General features: G+C 37.0%; 1 protein-coding gene across 3 annotated transcripts in view; it reads right to left on the bottom strand.

The window, feature by feature from the left end:
• The window catches only part of Faf1 (Fas associated factor 1), a 310,745-nt gene that overhangs the window by 115,948 nt on the left and 174,249 nt on the right, over positions 1 to 20,548 (bottom strand). For all 3 annotated transcript variants that reach the window (XM_057784436.1, XM_057784435.1, XM_057784434.1), the window contains one exon: positions 6,946 to 7,041. In XM_057784436.1, the coding sequence (XP_057640419.1) occupies positions 6,946 to 7,041 (96 nt within the window). The remainder of the gene's footprint in view (positions 1 to 6,945; positions 7,042 to 20,548) is intronic.

Raw genomic sequence — 20,548 nt, forward strand, 5'->3', positions numbered from 1 at the left:
GTTTAGGCAGCCATGTTAGGGAGACTTCATTGGTGTAACTTTTCTGACATTTCAAGGAGAAAAAAATGTCATAGCAATTTCCCTGTTGCTTTAACTCTCACAATCTTTCAACCTGACTTCCACTATGGTCCCTAAACTGCAGCAGTCCTGCTGGAGTGGGCTCCATCAGGACACTTCTCCATATTTTCATCTGTTGTGGTTTGCTGTAATGGTCTCCTTTTCATCTGTTTCAAGGAATTTCTGTTGTTGTTTGTTTCTGTGATTTTTGGATGAGGTGAGATCTAGAATTAGGTGTATGCACTTATTTTTAAAGGGCAACTTTAAAGTCAAGCCACGATGGCACACACCTTTAATTCCAGCACTTAGGAGGCAGAGGCAGGTGGGTCTCTGTGAGCTCAAGGCCAGCCTGGTCTACAAAGTGAGTTCCAGGACAGCTAGGGATACATATAGGAACCCTGTCTCCAAAAAAAAAAAAAAAATCAATCAAATAAACAAACAAAAATGTTAACTTTTAAAAGTTACATTTACCTTAAAACTATAACTATGGAAAGGAAGAATAAACCACGACCAACTGAAAAAGCTAGAATTTAAAATCAGAAGAATTGGGGCTTTATCATATTATCATATGATATGATACCATATCATGTTGCAAATGACTTTGTATGAGTGTCTTCACACTGTAATTGTAAAATGTGACTAATATAAAACCCTAAAATTCCGTGAAAATTCAAAGACATGACATCTTACAAAAATTAATAATATAAACTAACTTTAAAAGTTGAATTCAATTTTGGTCACAAGGTAAGAAGCCAATGGTGAATGAAGTCAACAGAAGGTAAGGTTACAGGCTTCTAGTGGAACATACTGAGAAAGAAAAACATTCCATTTGAGAGGAGCTAGGCTTGCAGGGTTTATTTAATTTGGTGAATGTGTGTTGTATACACACATGCATGGCAAGCCATGTGTGCCACAGTACACACACAGAGGTCATAAGACAATTTGTGGGAGTTGGATCCAGGGACAGAATTCAGGTTGTCAGTCTTGGCAGCAAGAACCTTTACTTGTTGAGCCATCTGTAAGAGTTTTCTGTTATTGATTTTGTTTAGTTTTATTTTAAGATGAGAGAAAAGACTAATAGAGATAGAGATGAAAAAAATCCAAGAGAAACCCATGCCTGCTAGATCAGTATTACAGAAAGGTTAGCAGGAGTGGAATCAAAGTAATGGATAGAATAAAACCTCTAATAGTGAATAAGCTTCTCAACTAACCAAAGCAAATAGCAAGTTTAGACGAGATCAGGCACGTTCAGGGTGGTATGGCCGTAGATGGAAATAGCAAGTTTAATACTGATATAAAAATACTTCTTTTAAAAGAGCAAAAAGGCCGGGTGGTGGTGGCGCACGCCTTTAATCCCAGCACTCGGGAGGCAGAGGCAGGCGGATCTCTGTTAGTTTGAGGCCAGCCTGGTCTACAAGAGCTAGTTCCAGGACAGGAACCAAAAGCTATGGAGAAACCCTGTCTCGAAAAATCCAAAATAAATAAATAAATAAATAAATAAATAAATAAATAAATAAATGAGCAAAAAGAAGAATTCATAAAAATCCTTACAAATCACATCAACTGGGGTACTTTCAAAGGACCATTTAACCAGTGTCCACTACAACAGGTATTATGTTCACTGGGCAATGATGGGAATTAGTGTGTGTAAGGAAATAGGGCACTGGAGAGCATGGCGAATCCAATTTTCTGAGTGAACACTGAAAGCAAGATGATTAAGAGACAGCTAACTCAAAGGCATGTTTACCTGTGGTGCCACACCATGTACTCCAGCCTCCTGCCTCTCACCTTATACTCTTTTTATCAAGTTTTAAAACTAGACATACCCACCCTCAAACGTGGAGTAAAACAGTTTTCACTGCCATATTCCTAGCAAACAGATTTGTAGATGGGTTATAGTAAGTGTGTTATCAGTTGTCAGGAATAAATACTGAGTAACTCTTCCTCAAGATGCATCATTCTAAATAAACTCTTGCACGTATCATGCCCAACAGATCCTTACCATTAACATCAATTGTTCACTCTAAAATATTAAATCTGTTCCCTTTCACTACCAATTTCTAGTTCAGGAGCTCCTTACTTCTTTCCTCATTTAGGGATTTTTACTATACATTTAATCCATCAACTCTCTCATTCTTCACATCTGGACAGTTATTATTTTGCCTTTTACACTTTGTTGGCTCTTAGGTTGAACTGCATTAAATTTATGAGCAAACGTGGCTAAGAATAACCATTACATCCCTAGAAAATCATTATTATTAGTTACAGACAATATGTTGTGAAACAATGTCTCTCCTAACTGAACATTATACACTTTAACCAAAATGTCATCATTCTCCTACCAACTTACCTAGGCTCCAGAAGCTATATTTTAATGACCTTGAGTTTCCTTGTTATAATATGCAAATGTGATTACAAAGCATTTATATATGACTTACTTGTTTACTTCTCTCAATAAATGTTCTTCATTGTACACTTGTGTGGAAAATGAGAGTATTTCATTCAGAGGAGGGAAGGGGACTGGGATTGGTATGTAATGTATAAAAAGATTGCTTTTAAAAAAAATAAAGGCCAAACAGTATTCTAGTATGTGTTTTCACTTACACACACACACAGTATTCTAGTATGTGTTTTACACTTACACACATACAAACATGCACACCACATTTTCCTTCAGCCCTTCATTTATAGACAGATGCTTGTGTTATTTCCTGTCTTGGCTATTGGGAATGTATCTCTTTGATGTACTGATCTCATCTGTTCTGCATAAATATCTAGAAGTTGGACTGCTGGAGCACATGGCAGTTTCCTTCTTTAAACTCCTCACTGTTTTCCATAATCACAGTATCAATTCCTAGTCCTACAGCCACTGTGCAGAATTTCCCTTTCTCCACATTTTTAGTAATACTTCGTAGTACTACTACTAGAACTTAGTAGCAAAACATTTTCCTAAAGCCCGTGTGTCAAATGCTTGGGCCTACTGAAGAATGGCAGAAACTTTATGACAGGTGCAGAAGCTTTTTCGTTTGATGCACTATTACCAGGCTATTTTCACATTTGCAGCCTATACTATTCAGGTCTAATTCAAAATACAGTCCAGACCAACTTGGGAAGACTGTCCAGATCAACTTGGGAAGATTTGCCCCATTATTTTTTTTTTTTGCAGTTTTCTATTTTGGGGGTCATATGTTTAAGGTTTCTTCTTCTTGATGTTTATATTTTTTATTTTGGGAGAATTCTAAGACAGGGTCTATTAAAAATCCAGAATGGCCTATAGCTTGCTATATAGCCCTGGATCGGTCTCAAATTTGAAATCTTCCTACCTCTTCCTCCTAAATACTGGGATGATAAGTGTATAATAGTCAAACATTTACATCCTTTTCTGATTGATTTCTATAGATAGTTTGAGACAAGTGTGTAATTTCAGACTTCATTTAGAAGACACAGTCCTTTCCCCCACTGCATGGCATTGTGCTCATTGTTGGAAATAACAGAACTGGTATACTCAGGAGATCCTTCCAGGTGCTTGACTGTATCCAGATAGTATATGTCCGTTGTAATGCCAGGACAAGACTGATTTGAATTTATCTTTTAGTGAAGGAGGAAGTATCATACAGCCTAAGCTGGCTATGAACTAGCTATGTAGGTGGGACTGCCCTTGAAGTACTGATCTCCTGCTTCCATTTTCCAAGTGACAGGATGAAAGGCATGAACATTCCAAGCCAACTGTTATATATTAGCATTATTACATCATCTTGAAATCATGTTGTATGACTTAGTAAGCTCTGTACTCTTTGTGCAACATTACTTGACTATTTAGGGACATCTAAATTAGTGTGTGTGAGTGTGTGTGTATCACAACCAACATTTTGGTAGAAATTGCTTTAAGTTTATATCATTCTGGGTAATACGGCCATTTTAACATTAACTTTAGATTCTATAAACATGAAATATTTTTACCATTATTGGTATTTTCAATTTCTTTCAAAGTTTTAGATGTACAGATTTTTCAATTCCTTTATTTTTAAGAATTACATATTTGTTTCTACATATAATTAAATAAATTTATAGCTGCTGTAAATGTAAAAAGTCATTTTCATGACTTTTGTTTTGAGAAATTCATTGTGGAAGTGGATTGGATATGCTGCAGTTTTACTGAATTTATCTGCTCTCACATTTTTGTTGTTGTTTCTTCTTTGGGGAAGAGAGTGAAATCTTTGAAAATTTCCTTTTATAAGGTCATGTCTTTGGCAAACTCAGACAATTTATTTCCTTCCTATTTGGACAACTTTTATTTGTTTATTTTCATTAATTGTTCTGATAATATTCTAGTTCTAAGTTGACCAGAGAGGTAACATGAGTCTTAAGCATAAATGAAAATTCTGCTACATTTTAACCACCATTATAATGTTGGCTGCATGTTCATGCTGAGGTTATTTTTTCTGTACATAAGAGTCAACTGAAATAATTACAAGATATGTCTTTTAGTTTTTTTAATTAGGTGTATCACAATTATTGACCTGATGGTGTCATCCCAAGTATAAATTCTACTCAATAAAGGTAGACAACCCTTCTAATGTGCTGATAAATTTGGTATTCTAGGATTTTTGCATCTGCAGGTATCAAGAGCATTGGCCTACAATTTTCTTGACTTGTCCTTTTTTTGCATAATAATAATGTTAGTCTAATAAAATAAGCTTGGAGTATTCTTTTTTCTTTAATATTCTTTTTTTTCTTTTAAGGTTTTTTGAGACAAGGGTTCTCTGTGTAGCCTTTGCTGTCCTGTAACTCACTCTGTAGACCATGTTGGCCTTGAACTGACAGGGATATGCCTGCCTCTGCCTCCCAAGTGCTGATATTAAAGGCGTGTGCCACTGTTGCCCAGCTTTTTTAATACTCTTAAAGCTTAAAAGACATAGGTATTATTAGTTCATTACATGTTTGGTATAATTTGGTAGTAAAACCACTGAGATTTGAGCTTTTTGATCATGAAACTTTCTTTAAAATTCAATCTCCTTATTAATTATTAGTCTGTTCAGATTTCCTTTTCTTTATTATTCAGTCTCGGTAGAATCGCATTTCTAGAAATTGAACTATTTCCTGTAGACTACACAATCTGTTTGGATATACATGTTCAAAGGACCATGGTCCTAAGCTGATCTGTGAGGATGTGTTGCGGGATCCCCAGGGGATGCCTAAACTCTCAAATTGTATCAGACATATATATTGATGCCCCCCCCATAGCAATACATAAATTTAATGTCATTTTCAACTTAATTAAGCATTTATCATGGGCTATATTATTATAGCCATAATTTTTGTGGACCAAAGCACAGTAGCCAAATTGAATAAATTTCTATTATTCCTTTCATGGTTTTGTGAAAAGAAGATCCATTCCCATTGTAGATCTTAGAAACCACAGCATAAAGTCTATATAGTTGTTGTGTTATATATTATAAACTATATAGATTTTATGCTGTGGTTTCTAAGTTTTTACCTTTTCCCCTAAAGCAGTGGTTCTCAATCTTTCTAATCTGAGGCCCTTTAATACAGTTCCTCACGTTATGGTGACCCACAACCATAAAATTATTTCAGTGCTACTTCATCACTGTAATGTTGCTACTGTTATGAATTGTTATGTAAATATCTGATATGTAGATGATCTTAGATGACCTCTGTGAAAGGGTCATCTGACATTCCCTTCTCCTCCGTGGCCAGGGTCTAGACCCAGAGGCTGAGAACCACTATCATAAAGAAATCACTACAGTGTTTCTTTTGTTCTGTTGGTTCAGTTTGATTTAAGATGTAGTACAAATTCATTGCCTCTCGGGAGCTAGAGAGATGGCTCAGACACTAGCTGGAAGACCAGGGGAACTACGTTTGACTCTCAGCAGTTACATGGCAGCTTATGACTTCCTGTAATTCCAGTCCCCGTGGATCAGACACCCTCTCCCGGCCTCCACAGCCACTGAATGCACATGGTGCACAGACATGCATATAGACAACACCCATAAACAGAGAATAAAAAGAATGGAAAAAAGTTTAAAGCTTTCAAATTTGGTGCCTCCTCAAGGACTTTAGGTCTGGATAATCTGTCCATTAAGATGTCCCTAAAACTGCTACATTGCAGTTTGTTTCTCTTTGATTTTGTGAAAAAGTCTTCTTTATACCTTTAGCATTCCAATATTGGTTGTGTGTGTGTGTGTGTCCTTTTAAAGTCACAATGACTTCACAGTATGAAATAGGAGGCTACTGATTAGCTTAAAACATTAAGTCATAGTAATTATGCTTTCTTTCCTATCCTTTTAACCAAGATCAAAGTTAGGCACAGAAATGTTATCTATAAACATGGTACAGAATTAAGACAATGCCTTTTAATATATATATATAGGCCATACGGGTACACAGAAACAAATTAAAACAAAGATAATCCATCTTCTTTGCTCCTTGATATTGTTCTACAGGGTCCGTGTATACTGCTATTAATGAATTAGGATTATTAGCTCTGAGTATCTTGGTGTAAAGTATATACTGTCAACTTATAAGTTACAGAACCTGGAGGCTCATTCTCAATAAAATACACTCAATAATGCAAAAAAAAAAAAACCCTTTGTTAAATAAACAGCTCTGTGTAAAACTCATCCAAACAACAATCTGTTTGACTTCTGTATGTTGAAATGTGAAACTAGCAGAACAAGGAACACTTCAGTAATAATAATAATCTTGCATGGAGAGTTTCTGCCTTTAAAGTTTCACTGAGACATCATTCACGGTACATTAACTTTATCAATGCATAGCTAAGGGAGAGAATAAAAAAGAATAGGAAGTGGGCAGGTGAGCGGAGGATATGAGCCTTCAGTTCAGTGAAGAGCCGGCAAACAGGCTTACCTCTTCTGATTGCTCACGGGTCTGCACAGGTGAAGTTCTTCTTCCCACAGTAAGTCGATGGCAGGGATAAGAGAGTCCTGATTCCGCAAGACACATCTGCAGGAAGTAGAATGTATCATTTTAAGCAAAGCGCAGTTATCTTCCATAGATGAATTTTCTATTTCTATTATTCCTATAATTTCTGGAGCTAGGTTAGAAAGAAAGCTTACTCTATTAGCCTGGGCATTACATTACCAAGGCTTTAAAACTCTGAAACTTTTCCACACCTAAGATATTATGATAAACCAGGCATGGTGGCGCACACCTTTGATCCCAGCAGTTGGGAGGCAGAGGTGGGCGGATCTCTGTGAGCTCCAGAATAGATGGAACTGCATAGACCCTGTCTTAAAAGGGGGTGGGGAGCACTGTGGTGGTCAGGACTAAGTCTCATTAGAAAACAGAACAGATAGGAGAAACCAGAAATTGTACATAAAACCAAATTATACAGTTGGTTTGAATACCAATTCCTATTGTTTTCCTACCACATTCACTCAGAATAAAATCCCAGTTTCCTAGTTTCCAGGGTACATGAGGAAGAGTAGCTGCCAATGGCAATGATGTCTTTATTTTACTACACAGTTACGATGCTATTTATACATCAATACTAACACACAATTGTAAAGATTATAAGGGCTTATGAAGCTAAAATACACATGAAGAACTTACATGGTTTACATTCTGTTTACAATCCTTATTACCCTTGTAATCAAGAACACTATCCAAAGAATCTATCCTGCTTAGCAAAAACAATTAAGTAACATATTTTTGCCTACTAAAACTTACAGTATATTTGATAGTAAATAAAATAAATTGAGGTTAAAATTGAAATTGGCCAAACATAAAAAAAAAAAAATGACTGAAGTTTGAGTTTCATCATAAGTATCAATTAACTTTTAAGGAAATGGATTCAAAGAAAATACACTTAAAAATTTAAATCTGTTTCAGATTTAGTATGAAGACAATACAATGGAAAAGGGTAACTTCAAATATACTTAACAAAGCAATTTTGAATGCCAATAGTTTGTGGTGATTATCAGTAACATTTTTATAGCATTATAGTGCATGCTAAATATGATTTATTATGTAATGGTATTTTATTCTCATATTATCTCAGTGAACTCCTGTGTCTACAGACTACTTACATTTCACGTCATTCTAACTACGTAGAAGTAAAACATGGTGGCACACATTGTAACTCAAGTTCTGGGGGGGGCGGGGTTTGGAGGGGCAATATCTTCTTCAGGCTTCTGTGTGCTACGTATGCACATGGTATACTTACCTGCAGGAAAAACACACATACACATAAAATAAAAATAAATTATTCTGGGCTGGCGAGATGGCTCAGAGGTTAAGAGCACTGACTGCTCTTCCAGAGGTCCTGAGTTCAATTCCCAGCAACCACATGATGGCTCACAACCATCTGTAATGAGATCTGGCGCTCTTTTCTGGTGTGTGGGAAGCAGAATGTTGTACACATAATAAATAAATAAATTTAAAATAATTATTCTTAAAAACAAAACAATGCTTAAGGTTGGAGGTGGAGCTTAGTGGAAGGGCACATGCTCAGCATGCTTGATTTCCATCACTCAAATCAACAAAACTGTTAAATAACCAAAAAAAATGTGTGGGGAACTCACTCCCTATGGTGGGATACCTTGCTCACCCTTGATGCAGGGAAAGAGGAGCTTGGTCCTGCCTCAACTTGATATTCCAGGCTTTGTTGACTTCTGATAGGAGGCCTTAGCCTTACTGAAGAATGGATTGGATGGGGATGGGTAGAACAAAGGGGAAGGAAAAGTAAGGGAGGAAAGGGGCGAGGGAAAATTGGTTGGTATGTAAAATAAATTAAAAGTTTCTAAAAAATAAAAAAAAAATGTGTGGGTATCCCAGGCAAAGCAAAAGGCATACTTTTTTTTTTGTATTTAATGTAATTACATAAGTCAAACTTTCTCTTATTAACAGAAATAAAATATGGTATTCTTGGCACACTGAAAATATCCTTTGGTAACTTTGGGAGGTGCGAATTAATGTGACATAAAGTGAAGAAATACCAATATCTACAAATTAATAAATTCACAGGCAGCAGACAACAGTGGGTGAGGCAAAAAGAATTCATATATGTTTTAAGCCTAATAATTTTAAATCAAATACTGTAATGAAAAATACCAGCTTCACATAAACACCTAAGTATGCTCAATCACATGTGATGTGTGCTGACACATAAAATGTGCTGAAAAAAGTCACGTGTTTAGCCAGGTGTGATGACACACACTTTTAATATCAGTACTTGGGAGGCAAAGGCAGGTATATGCTGTGTGTTTGAGGGAAGCTTGTGTTTTCCACATCACAGGTGAAAAGACTTAAATAGGTTCCCCAGTAAAAGATCAACCCAAGGGGTTTAGGAATACAGCATGGCTGGCAGAGTATTTGCAGAGTACGATGGGGCTGGATCTCTAGCTCCACACAAACTCAGTGTGCACCTGTCACGCAGACCTGGAAAGTTAAAACCAGAGGGTCATTAGAATACAATAACCCTTGGTCATACAAAGAACTTGAGGCTAGTCTTGGAATAGAGAGACTTAAACAACAAAAACCAAAATCAACTTAATTCAAAGATTCTGTTATATCATAATTCATTCCCACATTGCTTAATAAATGCTGCCTAAATAAATGAGAGATTAATTTTTTGATTAGATATAAAATATAGTGTCTGTCTTAAGGGAACATGTATACCAGGTGAGAAGAGAGATGAACAAAACAACAAGAATGAAATCTTCTAGAGCTGGGAAAGTTGGAAGGAGTATAATTTCATGCCTATAGCTCACTGGCTAATTATGCTAAATGAACTCCCATTACACAGCATAACCCACTACATTGGAATCTGAGAATTGTAAGTCTTTAAAGCACTGTTAAAGATGGGGTAAACAGGAAAAACAGCTTTCTCTGTGTTTTCACATCCTTTGCATCCACGGTATTTTGTATCTATCTTTTAGTGTGTGTCTCATTTCCTCTTAGACATATGGACAGGATCTTTTGCACTCCAAGGGCCTTCTGGTACTTAGTTTAATCCTTATTTTGCCCATGTTTGACAAATCGTCAAAACAATTATTATTTAGAATCTAGTAATTCAGAAAGACCATGACATACTGATTGTTTTCCTAGACAAAAATATTACACATAGAACTACTGAAGATTATTTACTAGTTCATAGAGAGGTTAGTCATAAGTAGGAGTTCTTCATTTCTGCCTTCTCATTAATAAGCACAGATCAATTTATTACAGGGAGTGAAGTATCTAAGTAAAACTCGGAATACAGTCTAAAACCCAGAAGACAAAAAAAACCAAAAAAAAAACAACAACAAAAAAAACCTTACTGTAAAGACACAGTAGTGTTGGTTTTAAAAGGATATCATGGTATTCAATTTCTCCAAAGATAATACTGTTATTTATATTCTTTAGTCAAGATGAACTTTCATTCTTAAACTTATTACTTAGGAATGATTGCAGTAGGCTCTTTTGAGCCACCAACTAGAAGGCAAATCATGATGTGGAAAGGGGTTACTAGTTCTGAATGCTCAGCTTTATCTTAGCCTTCTTTAATCAGTTTCTTTTTATCTATGCTTTGCCTCGAGGCTTTTCACCTTTCTTCCTCCCTGTCTGTCTATCTGGCTGGCAGCTGCCTGGCTTCTGGCCCCAGGCATCTCCCTTCTTTCCCCTAGATTTCTCCTCCCACCTATTCTCTCTGCCTGCCAGCCCTGTCTATCCCTCTACTGCCTAGCCATTGGCCATTTAGTTTTTTATTAGACCAATAAGGTGTCTTTGGCAGGCAAGGTTAAACAGCAACACATCTTTAGGTAATTAAACAAATGCAGCATAAACAAATGTAACACATTTTCCAAGTTAAAATAATATTTTACAACATAAAATAATTTGCAAAATGGTAATCCCTGGGAAGAAAAAAAATACTCAATAGAGCCTTCATATCTTATGAGTGAATACCATCAGACTGAGCCTGAAGTTATACTTAAAATAATCATGAGACATAACTATATAATCAACGAGACAGAGATCATATTTGCAACTCATAGGCAGAAAGGACAAAGTCCCTGTAAGCTTTAACTGTAAGAACTGTACAAGCAGAAAGTCATTCTGTTTAATACTTCCAACTTTATCACTAAGAAAATTGTTAGAGAATTCCTATAGATGAATAACACATATCTGAGGTTAAAATAAATAATTCTAATAATTATATATATATATATATATGCCAATAACATATTAACAGTAATACAATTTTACAAATTGTGGAATTTGTGAAATTGTAAAAATATCAGAACTATTTCAGACATAAATACAGGCTTGCCCTGAAGTGTCCATCAGAAGATAAGAAGCTGCTTTATCTTGAGTACTTACAAAGACTGTCTGTCCTACTACAGGCTGTCTGTTCAAACATTCTACTTCGCTCTATAATGCACTGCGTGTGAGGCAGATTATCCTACAGTAACCCCAGTCATTCACGTTTCAAGAGCTTAGAGACTACACATGAAGAATGACCAAGAAGAAAAAGACAGCAATGCCAATTTTATGCCTGCTCACAGATATTTAGCTTCACAATCTCTAGACAGAAAGTATTTGTAAACAAGCTTGTAAAGATACCTTAAAATATTTTGGAAAGACGGCAATACATTTTAATAGGACAAATGAAACTAATAAATGAAGGAAGCCAATTGTCCTAATAATATATTGCACAGCATTTTCTCCCAAAGAAAGAAGGTTGAACTAACAGGTGAAAGAAAATGTCAAGTCCACAGTAGATGTCCAAGAAATAATACATTATTTTGAAAATGAATACTTGTGGCTTGGGAAAATAAATATAATGGGAGCATTATGATACGTTGAGTCAAAAGGTACTGAACCACAAACTACTGTAAAGAGGCTATGCTAGCAAATATTACTAGTAAAAATGGTATTTACATAGGAAAATGCATATAAAGTTTGAGTAAAATTATTTCATGAAATGTAACAGTGGACCAAGGAAACATCTATAAGCTGATATTACATATTATCATCATTTTACTATGTAGATTTTTTAAACTACAAATAAATATGTTCTATCAACAAAATATTTATTCATTTAAGTTGTTACAAATACTGCTTAAAAATAATCTAAAGGACTCTCTTAACAGTAGTCATAGCTTGAAAATAAGACCACAATTCTAAGCACAAAGGAATGTATTAGGCAAGTTTATACCAGTCCACAAACAACAACTGGAACACAAGGATAGCATCATTTGATGTTTGAATTTTAAAAAGAAACCACTTTTAGTAATTCAAGGAAAACATAAGGATTCAAAGTTTCAGTCGATTGCCAAAGGGGCAGAAGATGTCTGAGTACGGACTTATTTGGGTTAATATCTATTAATTTTATATATAAACTGGTGTGATGCTTTACACACAGATTCACTATACACTGATCATTCAGGAATAGACTTTTAAAGTCAGTGTGTCTGACTTCAAATTCATTTCTAGAACTCACTACAGTGAATACTCCAGCTCCCCTGTTAGTTCTTATGATTGAAGCTCTACTCTGAAATTCTCTTGGCATTTGGTCTTCTAAATTCTCAACAAAAAGGGACATTAGCACTTCTAAGTCATAACCTTGAAACCCATGTCCCCATCAGTTCATTGCCTCTAACAAAACAATGTATTTGGTCCATCTCTAGAAGTTTGCATACTCTTAATACTCCCTACACTATTCAACACTCCAAAGTTGAAAGCCTCTTCTGCAACTCAAGGTAAAATTTTGTGAGCTACAATAAAATCAAAACTAAGGTACACATTTCCAATATATAATGATATAAATAAACATTCTCATTCTAGAAGGGAAAAAAAGCAGACATGAGAGATACAGAAATGAATAGTTAGATCATAGCAGGACTGAAACCTCGCAGGGGAACCACCAAATCCTACAGCTCCATGTCCATCATCTGGAGCTGATGATAGGATGATGATAGCATCATCCAAACAGTTTTGGTAAGCCCACCCTCCATTCCTGCTGTGTGCAACACATAAGCCTCTCTCTTGAGATGGCTCTGCTCTGGCTACAGCTTTTCTTTCGCAGATAAACCACAGTCCTGGTATCTCCAACATTCTGGAGTGTTGTGGAATATTAATTTAAGATGTGTTACATTCATTTATGCTGTGGAATATTTGTTTAATGATACAAAGATGCACTGCATTCTTCTATATTTTATGTTTATTATATTTTTAAAACAATCGCATTTTACAAACCAATCCCAGCTCCCTCTCCCTCCACTCCTCCCACTCTCCTATCTTCTCAACCCACCCCCATCCACTCCTCAGAGAGGGTGAGGCCTTCCATGGGGAGTCAACAAAGTCTGTCACATCACTTGAGGTAGAACCAAGGCTCTCTCTTCTGTATCTAGGCTGAGCAAGGTATCCCTCCATAGGAAATGGGCTCCAAGCACTAGAGGTAAATACTGGTTCCACTGTTGGTGGCCCCACAAACTGTTCAAACCACACAACCGACACAGACATTCAGTGGGCCTAGTTAAGTCTTAAACAGGTTCCACAGCTCCCACTAGCTTGGGTCAGCTGTTTCTATGGGTTTCCCCATCATGGTCTTGCCCTTTGCTCATAATATCAATGAGTGGATTCCAGGAGTTTGGCCCAGTGCTTAGCTGTAGATCTCTGCATCTGCTTCCATTAGTTACTAGATGAAGGTTCACTCTGATTACAGGGGAAGGGTATTTTTAGGTAATGTCTCCACTATTGCTTAGAATATTAGCTGGGGTCATTCTTGTGGATTCCTGGGAATTTCCCTAGTGCTTGGTTTCTCGCTAACCCCATAATGGCTCCTCTCTTTCCTTGTTCTCTCTTTCTGACCTTCATCCAACTTGACCTTCCAATCCCTCATGTTCTCCTCTTCTCTCCCCTTATCCTCTCCCCACTCCACTACCACTCCCCCCCCCAAAAAAAAAGAAGCTGCCACTTTACTAAAGAAATCTTGTCTACTTCCCCTTCCAAGGAGGTTCAGGTATGTCTCTCTTAGGGTTCTTCTTGTTGCCTATCTTCTCTGGGATTATAAACTGTGTGTTGGTTATCCTTTGCTTTATGTCTGATATCCACTTATGAGTGAGTACATACTATGTTTGTCTTTCTCTGCCTGGGTTACCTCACTCAGGATGTTTTTTTCTAGTTCCATCCATTTGCCTGCAAATTTCAAGATGTCATTTTTGTTTGTTTGTTTTTAACACTGAATAGTACTCCATTGTGCAAATATACCACATTTTCTTTATCCATTCTTCAGTTGAGGGGCATCCAGGTTGTTTCCAGTTTCTGGCTATTACAAAGAATGCTGCAATGCATTCTTTTATGTTGCATTTGTTTAACTGTGTTATTTGGCCTATCTAAAACAGCTGATTGGTCTAATAAAGAGCCGAACATTCAATAGTTAGGGAGGAGAGAGAGAACAGGTGAGAATGGAAGGCAGAGAGAATAAATAGGAATAGAAATCCTGGAAAAAGAAAAGCGAGGAGCTGGAAAAGGAGGAGAAGAGGACACCAGAAAGCAGTCACTCAGCCAGCCACAGAGTAAGAAGAAAAGAAAGATATACAGAATTAAGAAAGGTAAAAAGCCCATAGGCAAAACATAGTTAAAGAGAAAAGGGATAATTCAAGCTAGAAAAGCAGGCTAGAAACAAGCCACGCTAGGGCCATATATTCTTAAGTAAGAATAAGTCTCCATGTATTTATTGGGGAGTTGGGTGGGGAGCCCACAAAGAGTAAAAAACAAACAACAATAACAACAACAACAAAACCCCTGCTTCACTGGGGTCTCCAATGTAAATGGAGATCAATGTAACTGAGATTACTTTCAGTTTCACACAGTGGACTGATGTGACTCCCTTGCAGGGACTTTGGTCCTGCCCCACATTATCTGGCCTCAGTAGGATACATTCTGTTGCAAGCTTGCTAAAGAGCCTGAGAACCCTAGGAGACAGTTGCATCAACTGTGTACAGACCCTGGGAAAACAATTCCCTTGGAGGTTGTTTTCAAGCAGGGAACTCTTGAGTGGCATTCTAAGTTCAGGTTTTCTTCTTGCAATGAATCTGTAATTCCCTAAGATGGACTGTCCCAGGGAAGAGAACAAAGTTCCTCTTTACTATGATAATCTCTTCAATAATCACAGCTACTTACTCAGCATTCACTTTGCCAGCAACTTTAAAAGTCCTCCTTCCCTTGCTAAGAGACAGTTTCCCTATCTTTCTGTTCCACTTTTTTTTTTGTCTTAACATAGACCCAATAAGAACTCTAAGCGGTAACCAACCAGAACACAGCCTGAACGCTATCCCATCTTCAAACTTCTCTGTAAACAAGTTAGTGTTTCTATATTAGCCTTGTTCTCAGGAATGGTAGTGTCCTTTCTAGTGTGTTAATATTTTCTATCAGTATGTTTATGAAGGAAACACTGTATGCTTTCATAATTATGTGAGAGGAACATAAAGAAGATTACAAAATTTGACCTAAAAGTGCTTTTGTGATCTTTCAGTACTTTCAAATAACTATGATTTTATTTGTAAAATGGTATTTTCACATAGTACATAGTTTAACAATTAACAACTTTTTGTTCTCTTTTAAAGATACTGATCAAAGACTCTCAAGAACTTTAGTTGTATCAATGAGCATTTAGCACTCAGATTAACTTTTTATTTTATTTTTCTTGAGACAGGGTTTCTCTGTGCAGTCCTGGTTGTCCTGAAACTCACTCTGTAGACCAGGCTCATCTTGAACTCAAAGATCCGTCATCTATCCGCCTCTGCCTCCCAAGTGCTAGGATTAAAGGTGTCAGCTACCTACCACCACTTGGCCCAGATTAATTTTTTGGAGTTAAGTATTTAATTAAGATAATATATATCTAGAATTTTATAAACAGTAAATATATTTTCTAAAAATGTAGCATGATGGCCAACTTGTACTGACTGCCAACTTTATAGGACCTGCAGGAATCTAGGAGATAAACTTCTAGGCATGTATATAAGGCTGTTTCTGAGTTGGTACTCAGGTGGAAGGAGCCACTGTGAATGTGGGTAGCACAAGTCTAGTGGCTGTGGTTCCAGGAGGAAGAAGAAAAGAATGCACTACAGCTGACCAGCATTCATGTCTTTGCTTCCTGAAGAGTGTGGCCACCTTTCTCACTTCTTTGTCATGATGAGCATTCTGTCTGCTATGAGTCAACGTACACCCTCTCTGTTAAGGTGCTTTTGTCAATTATTCTGTTCGCTATGAGTCAATGTACACCCTCCGTAAGGTGCTTTTGTCAATTATTCTGTCCGCTATGAGTCAACGTACACCCTCTGTAAGGTGATTTGTCAATTATTTGCTCACAGCCACAACAGTAACCATTATAAGAACTGGAATACAGACTACAGTTGTTGCTATTCTGAACCTATTTGGTTGTCAGCAGGCATTTAGAACTTCAAGCTACAGAAGTGCTAAAATGTTGTTAAGCAGACCTTAATGTCCCATTTTGTTGGGAATTCAGAAGACCAAATGCCAAGAGAGATTCAGAGTGGAGCTTCAATCATAAGAACTAACAGGGGAGCTGGACTTTACCAGGGATCGGACCAGAGGCTCTTTGTCTTACATTGTGGCAAAGAATCAGCCTTGGTAGTTATTAAAGAATTAAATTATTACTTTTTGGGTTTTAAGACTGGGTTTCACTGTGCAGCCCAGGCTGGCTCCAAATTGAGGTTTTCGTAACCCAGTCTCTCAAGTGTTGGGATTACAGATGGTGTGTGTTATTTTACACAGCATAATTAACATTTTAAAGATGTGAACACTAAGCTTATATAAATGAAGAATCTTGCTCAGAGCCATGCAGGTAAACTACACAGGGGAAGATAAAATTAGCACAGGACAGTTTATGTTATAGACAACTGTAGTGCCTTACTATATATATAGCTTGTTTTGTGGTCTAATAGACAATAACAATTTTCTTTGGCTTCATTAAAATAACCACACCTATTAACCTTCACTTATGTTGTAATACGAGCGGCAGGGCTAGGTCCCCGGCACCCGGCCGCCCGCATGGCTTATGCCCCGAAATAATTACATGGAAACTGTATTTTTTAATCACTGCCTGGCCCATTAGTTCCGGCCTCTTATTGGCTAGCTCTTACATATTGATCTAACCCATTTTTAATATTTTGTGTAGTACCACGAGCTGGCTTACCAGGGAGGATCTTAACCTGCGTCTGTCTGGAGTGGGAGAATCATGGCGACTCCCTGACTCGGCTTCTTTTTCCCAGCATTTTTTCTGTTTACTCCACCCACCTAAGGGCTGGCCTATAAATGGGCCAAGGCAGTTTATTTATTAAATGAAAGTAATTTCTCCATCACACTTATAGGTACTTTATAGCAAGTGCTTCTTCATTTAACATACAAAACTCTGCAAATTTAGGATTATGGTTGCATAGATCACAAGCCAAGTTTCAAGAGACAGAGCAATTTATCCAAGTGGAAGTGGATTGGCCTCCAATGACTAGGAAACTTTCTACTACATCCTTGTTCTAAAATAAGTCATTGAAATACAAGAAGCCCTGAAGATGACTAACTTGTCACTCTAAAATTTCGAGTATAGTCTGATGGTGCTGACACATACCTCTAATCACAGCACTCAGGAGGCAGAGGCAGGCGGATCTCTGTGTTTGGGGCCAGACTGCTATACATAGCCAAGTCCAGAATGGTCAGGGCTACCCAGAGAAACCTTGTCTTCTCAAGGGCCGTGTGTGTGTGTGTGTGTGTGTGTGTGTGTGTATGAGAGAGAGAGACTGCTAAATGCATAGTTCGGCTAGAAAAATCAATGAAGCAGTTATAAAGTCAAACTTAGTCATGAATTTGAAATTTCACTTACTGCCAACCAGAGTATACATCAAAAAGTTTATTTTTTATTCAAAAAAACCAAGGGATTTTTTTTCTCCCTTTTAAATCACTTGTGTGGTAGAAATCACAGAGCTTTAATTTGCAGCAGGTTGACGCAAGCTTATTAAGAAAACTAGCTACCAAGTGTACATCGACTTGTCTGGGCTAGCCCACTGCCACATTCTTGTAGCAGGGTTAAATAGCAGTTTAGTCACCTCACAAGAAAGCGCACTGTTAAAAAGGAAATTACTAATAATATTCTGGAACCACTGGAATATTAAAAAGAGATATGTATGTCAAGATCAATTATCTATGAAACCCCGTGAAAATAGCTTTAAAAACTATTTGTCACCAGGCTATGCTATCAATTGATCCAGCAAGTTGGTAAGACTTAATAAAATAAATTAAAATAAAGAGCAACAGTAACAAGTCTTGAGGTGTTTGCTATAAACATAATCTCATATGCTGATAACAAATGAGGAATCAGAGTTGGAAGAAAACGAATAGCTGCTAAAGGGCTTCCCTTTAGATCCATCAGTTATTATTACCATCAAGAGATCCTTAGACTTCATCATGTCCTCAGCATTGATAACCTTTGCTGACACTCTTCAGAGAGAAGCTATCAGTATGCCCACTCCCAGATGCCTACTAGTTGTTCTACACATCACAAAAAAGATTCCAAAATGAGAGGACATTCATTCCCTGCCTCTCATTTACACGGAGGCATCAGCTACAGATGATAAAGCTCTCTACCTGAGGCTTATCTTGTAATAATTAACATGTTATCTTGGAGCCTAATGTAAACTTTTCTAAATAGTTGCAAAATTCAAATAAATATTTAAATGTTTTCTAAAATGCCATTTTGTTTAAAATAAAAAAAAAAGCTTCCTCTTACCTCCTCTGGTGGTTTTTTTTTTCCCCCACATTACAATTGTCTACTTTTAGGATTCTTCATACTGGTTCAACGTAAATTTTAGTTTTTGGTTACCAAAACAGGTTGACCAACACAAAAAGGTTTTAAATTTTGTCATTTAAAATCTGTTTAAGCTCCCAAAATCAGATTACACCATGGGAACATGAAGAATAGAATAAGAACTCTTATTAGTAAATATGAAACCACAATATTTTGGACTTGGAAATTTTAATGATTCAGTTGAGTGCTTTAGACGTTTTGAATCATTTCAGAATATCAGACTACTTGCCATGGGCATTAAATTATACAATAAAAACTGCAGCCCTAAAAGCAGATCAGTCTGAGTCTACCCAGGGGCAGCATCTCTCTACATCTGCTTAGAGAGAACAGTCAGTGTTACCTGTAGAAAGTGGGTAAGTTATTATTGACGAGGAACTGCAAATCACAGAAGCCACTTGAGCTGAAGGGAGGATTCTAACTCTACTCTTTCCCAGAAAGGCCAATAGCCCAGCTATGAAGGAAAATGCCTCTTTGTTTCCAAATGCCTGTCACAATCACTTTTGTCATTTCATTGCTTCTGAGCACCCTCTGGTGGAGGGCAGAAGAGAGAATAACTCTCACAAATGTATGGCTTCTAATCCAAATGTTGGTAAGGGGGGGAGGGGAGATCTGGAATGTGTGCAGATTTTTCTTGACTCTCCATATTACTCAATCATTTAGAGCTAGTTGATGATATGCATTAACCATATAGTTATTTACAGTCTATAATTTAGTCATTCAATTAACACTTATGTTTATACTATACATCAAAATAGTATATAGATAACCTGGCTTTGATATTAATGATATTTCCTGGGAAAGCTGTTTGATCTCATGAGATCTCAGTTTGCTCATCTGAGACAGGAGAATGATCTCTGTTGACAGCAATAAAAAGATGACGCCTGAAAAAGTGCCTAGCATAGTACATAGTACAGATAACTTTGTAAAACACACACACACACACACACATTTTGTCTTTGGCTCAACTCCTTGAGAGACAGCAGGGTCACCTTACATGTTTTCAGTTACAAGGCCTGTTCCTTTCTTTAATAGTCTAACCCTAAGAGACAATGTAAGTGTTTTTACACAAGCTAATATAACTACACTTAGGCTAATTAGCATGTGTACTGAAAGATACATAAAGCACCCTAATAAACTACTTAATCTTTCCATGCCCAAGATATTCAAAATATGCTAACCAATGTCATTAAATAGATTTTCCTAAGTGAACAAAAGAAGTCTAAATTATTTAAAGGCTTATTTCCTCTGTTTTATAACATTATTATAAATGCTATACCCAATGGACCGTGTTTGGTTTAAATATATTGTGGCTCTGAGTACTTCTAAGAGCCTATCTCTAATATCATTTAGTACCTGCTTATTAGCAACATTTTAAGAAGTTTATGTTACAACACATTATCAGACAGTTGATCCAGAAGCTTGCAAAATGGCCCAGCAGGTAATGCACCCAAGAGCACAGTCTGAGTTCAATCTCTGGAACTCACTTGATGAGAGAGCTGCTTTACAATAGTTCTTCACTGACACTGACTGTGGTTCTCTAGCCTCCACACATGGGCTGGCACGTATGTGTGTGCGCGCACACACACAAACACACACACAGTGTGGGGTGGACAGATAGAGAAGAAGAAAAGAAAGAGTCTGAAATGC

This window comes from Chionomys nivalis, chromosome 11 (genome assembly GCF_950005125.1).
Source record: "Chionomys nivalis chromosome 11, mChiNiv1.1, whole genome shotgun sequence".
Classification (NCBI taxonomy): Eukaryota; Metazoa; Chordata; class Mammalia; order Rodentia; family Cricetidae; genus Chionomys; species Chionomys nivalis.